Consider the following 4977-nt stretch of genomic DNA (forward strand, 5'->3'; position numbering starts at 1 on the left):
GTGATAAGAACTGGTCGCAAGAGGAACGTCATTTCGACGAGAGAGCTTGCGTTCGTCAGGGCGAAGACGAGGCCCTATGACGTGCCCTGATGTGTTTTCTGAAGTGCCGATAAGGAAACCTTGACTCCATCGACGTTCCTTGATTGACGATTTCTCACCCTATTGATAACAAGGCATCCCATCCGGGATATGCTTGCTGAGACACTGGCATTGACGTGTGGCAAGCTTCAATGCGGTCACTAAAGTGTAGCTAAACAGGGCTCGCGACGGGTACGAGCAATGTCCGCGTGTTCTCCACCGGGCTGATGCTCGTGGTGAGCGTTGTCCTGGTGTGGTGGTGGTTGGAGCCCGCTTCGGGCGGCAAGCAGCCGCGCAGCGGCACCTGGAAGTCTCTGACCGGCCGCGTCTTCTTCTTTGGTCTGTAGATGACTGGTACGCTCAAGAGGTGATGTTGCTGCGGTTGTTGCTGCCGTTGCTGATTCCTGGTGGGGTCACTGCCTGGACGCGTATCGCTGCCGGGTCGCGGATCACTGCATCCTCTTGGATTTCTGGAAGGATCGCTCTGGTCACAATAGACCAGAGAGGAGGAGCAAGGAAAGAAGAAGAGGAGAAAAACGAAGGACAGCGCGTTGACATCCGTGCTTAGCCTAACATCATACAAGAATGCCTATCACATGGGCCGGTCGTCCGGGCGTTGATTAGAGACTCATTTTTAAGGCTTTCATTAGTATTCGCTGCTGACATAATCGAACTGACTTCTCCTTTGTGCCCTCGTGAACGATAGGCCCATTTGTCCTGTTTGACCGTACTGTAAAAGCAGGAAAGAAGTGCCATTAAGGGGAAGCAGTAGCAGTAAATGATATTAGTCTCTCTATGGCAACTATTACAAGCTGCGAGAAGACGCGGCAATTTTGTTTTCGCTTTTTTTTTTCGTTTCGTTGGAACTCTTACTATGTATTCATGTTTATTAACGAGCGTGCCTAATATTTCGTCTAGCGAACGATGTGAAGTTGGTTTCTGTAAACGGGGTTTTCCATGTTTAGAATCAATGCTGGGCGCAGAGCTGAAATAGTCCACTAAACTAGAAGCTACGACACTTTTCATGAAAATAGCAAAGAAGCTATATATTTCAACAGACATTTTATGTGTACTCAATTACGTACCAGCATATTAAGGAAAGCAGGATATAGCATTAGTATACGTATAAAGCAAAAAACGTTATTTACAAACTCACGGTGCAAATGTTGCGTCGCACACAAAAAGACCAAAGCCAGCCGGCCACCACACCACACCACGACACAAGCGTCACAATAACACATGCCACACACAGGGTAGAGAGGAGAACGCCGATAGAAAGAAGTGCTTGCAGGCATTACTCTTATAGAACAAGAGTTTTGGTATCCTTGAATGCACACAAAGCAAAAAGGGCGAATTGATTTTGCTCACTTGACTTCTTTTGTAGTCTCTTTCAGGTCTCACAGGATAGTCTACCATTTCAGGGGAGTTTTATTTGGTGTAACACTGCCATAGTACGCAGGAGGTAACGTACGCCGCATGAAAAGCTAACAAAAAGAAATAAGAAGCGAGCGAACAGACCGTTGTGAAGGCCAACTCGCTCCTCTATTCAATTCATATTAGCTCGGTCGAAATCGCCGAACAACTAACCGAATAAGGCAACACTGCTTCTAGCCCATCAACAAATATTGCACGATAAAAATTTTAAAATATGAACATTGACTCGACGACAGTGCCATTCAGTAAGAATGTGAGACTTCGAAATTTGCCTTAGAGAGCTGGTTTTTATTTTGAAACATTATGATTGCATGTACAACACACACTACATTTGTCTACGTCGTGCTCTGCGAATATTTCACATAATTTAGTTTTACTCAGCGTTTACGGTGCATCTGGAAAAGATCCAGCTTCGCCTTTCGCATTTCGTCGATTGCGCCTTTTTTGGCATTGATGCACTAATCGCTGCGCGCATGGAATCAGTATACTTAATCCCATAACCCAGCCCTCATTTTTTCGCTTCTAATAGCACGGACGTTCATAGGCGTGTGCAGGGTTCCTCATTAGGGGGGGGGGGGGCGAAGGTTAATCGCAGCGCCCCCCCACCCTAAAAAGTCTATGTATGGGACAGATTTTGCGCCCCCCCCCCCTCTTAGGTGACTAGAAGGGTCAATGTACGGGGCAGATTTTGCGCCCTCCCTCTTAGATGATTGGGGGGGCGGCCGCCCCCCCTGCACCCCCTCTGCGCACGCCTATGCGGACGTTTACGATATAGAGTACGATACAAGAGGAGCCTATGAATGAACCAGAAACAGCACGGATTCAGTTTGCACAGCAGGGCTTGCCTAAAGAAATGTTTTTTTTTTTTTCACGTCAGCTGGAATAATATGACAATTCTGCTGCAAATATTGTTGCAACACCACGCAGAGAGAACTTCGGAAATGTAAAACTGATGCATTTCTTTCCCGGCGCAGCTGGTGTTATTCCAGCGTTCAGTGGAAAGGAAACAAAATGATAAATCTAAGCATGAGCGGCAGCTTTATGACCGCTACTGTCACTGCCAAAGTTTGCTTCATCGAGTTTTTATCGTGCGTTGGGCGGAACTGGCAGTTTTTAATATCCAGATTAGAGGTGTGCACGGGCTCCGGGTAGCCCGAAAGCCCGAGCCCTACCCGGCCCGCGGGCCGGGCTCGGGCGGGCCGACGTATTTTCACCTCGGGCCGGGCCGGGTTCGGGCCCGGCGCAAAGCCCGACTCAAGCCCGAAATATAGAGACTGAGCGGGAATTTTTCCAGCACGCATACAGCGCCTCTTCCGCAACCGCCCTTTACCGCTTTTCCTTTCCATTCGCTACTTTAAACTAAAGGGGAGCAGGTAAAGCACTGCCTCTCTTGCACTCCGACAAACATAGAAGTAACACCATGTGAGCTAGTGACGGCACCACGCGACTGTTCGCGTTAGATTCAAGGACAAATCCCATATGAGTGAAAATGCACGCGACAGCGACGAGCGACCCGACGTAGATCGCCTTCGTGCAAGCTGACGCTTGCATGGGCGTACCCCATACACGTGACGGCTTTGGCGAGCGAACTCCATTGCTGCTGCCATGAGGCCGTCTACTTGTAATTTGTAATCTGTGTAATAGAGACTGTTCGTCGCGTGTCGTTTGATTATATTTGATATGCTCAATAAAATGCCAAATTACCGGAAAACGGTGATTTGTTTTCGCGGCGAACCTTCAAAAAGCCGGGCCGGGCCGGGCCGGGCCGGGCCCGGAATTGTGTTTTCGTACGTCGGGCCGGGCCGGGCGGGCTCCCAGCCCTTTGCCTTCGGGCTCGGGCGGGCCTTCGAGAAAGTCAGCGGGCCCGGGCCGGGCTCGGGCTTGGAAATACGGCCCGTGCACACCTCTAATCCAGATCACTTGGCTGGTAGTCACTGCTGAGCACATGCTTGGAAGGCAGCATTACTTTTCCGTATACTGACGATATAGACCGTCCCTTTACCTCCAGCGTACATAGACAGCGTTACTCGAGGACACAGTCTGGGATCATTGACAATCCGGGGGAGGGCACACAATGAGCAGCCACGCAAGCTACGGGAGCAAGGCGCCACCGACAACACCATGCGAAACGACCGTGCTCAGCACACAGGCGGGTACACGGGGGCTCTGCGTGCGTGCGAAGACTCACTCTGGACCGTGGTGGCAGCGTGTCTATGGACAACTCATGCCGAACCGAGTTCAGCTCCTTAAGTACGAGGCTGCGCTCTGACCTCGCCCTCATCTGTGACCCGAGACAAAAAGTGTGTGTGTTCATGGTTAATCAGGGCTTTCTTGCATTCGCGTATGGTTTTGCTGATAACATTTTTCAGCGCACTTATATCCTTATTATGCACGCCACTTTATGCGTACATGAGAGAAGGATAAAGAGAAATGTGTCTCTTCAAGATTTAGCATATGGAACACGTTTCTATGACCGCATCACTACCAAATAGCGTGCACCGGTTTCATAGGTATTTAAATCTGTATGAACACCTGAGGTTTTCATTTAGTTTTGACTATTGCGGTACGCAGAAAAGAATGGCTTACTCTAGCAGCGCTAAATTTATTCGGGCACGCCGGAGGTTTTTTCAAACTACATGCTAAACGAAATACAGGGATAAAAATTTATTCAAGCTGCGTGGCCGCAAAGCGATAGAACCATGTGTGGGAAACTATGAAATAGGAATTAACATTCAACGTTAGGTAATTGCGTATCACCACACTACTTGGCACTATGCCTCTTTTTTATAACGTGTTGCTTTTCAGATAAAAAGTGCAGTTGCTAAGTTGGTCGCCGTAGCTACATCGCTACCAAATGTCTTTAAGGCAAGCCGTCTTCTATGGTTTTGTGGCTGCGGCCTTTTGAAGCTGCACACAGTGTCGTGTCACTATTTATTCATGTCTCCGACGATACTCTACTGAGGCACTTCAATGCAAAGAATATCCCTATCCTAGGCGTTAGCGAAAGCGAAGTAGGAGACGCGAGCTGGACGCACGGTACTTTGTACAAGCCATACCTGCACTTCCTGCAAGAAATAGACTTGCATCTTTTGAACTTACGCTGTAGGGCGTACTGGCGTCAATAAAAAAAACAAAAACAAATTAGTCAGAGCAACATGAAAGCTCTTTGCTGTCATCATATAATCGAAGAGGCTCCTGTGTAACTTATAAAGGTATTACGCCCTTGAGGTTTCCTACATTTGACTCAAGGTATTGTCCATACTTCACGAGATAAGGTAAAAGTGCTCATACGGTGATCTTATGAACAAGAGCCATAGTCATGCCGAGACAGCAAACAGTTGGTCTCGTCCTGTTTCCTCCATTTTTCGACAATGGTTTCTATATTCGGGCTTCAAAATTTGCCCGAACTACGCTCATAAGGAAGTGACAGAGCGTACAAGAAAAGCTTAATGACAGAGCATGCAG

The 4977-nt window shown here is 48.3% G+C and overlaps 1 protein-coding gene across 1 annotated transcript; it reads right to left on the reverse strand.

The window, feature by feature from the left end:
* Positions 1-14: 14 nt before the first annotated feature.
* On the reverse strand, positions 15-4420 carry LOC119384933 (uncharacterized). Its single transcript, XM_037652551.2, has 2 exons — positions 3701-4420; positions 15-562 (listed from the first exon to the last, which is right to left on the reverse strand). The coding sequence occupies exons 1-2, from the start codon at positions 3824-3826 to the stop codon at positions 251-253; spliced, it is 438 nt and encodes a 145-aa protein (XP_037508479.1). The 5' UTR covers positions 3827-4420; the 3' UTR covers positions 15-250.
* Between the last annotated feature and the right edge of the window lie 557 nt (positions 4421-4977).

Source organism: Rhipicephalus sanguineus, chromosome 3, assembly GCF_013339695.2.
Source record: "Rhipicephalus sanguineus isolate Rsan-2018 chromosome 3, BIME_Rsan_1.4, whole genome shotgun sequence".
Lineage (NCBI taxonomy): Eukaryota > Metazoa > Arthropoda > Arachnida > Ixodida > Ixodidae > Rhipicephalus > Rhipicephalus sanguineus.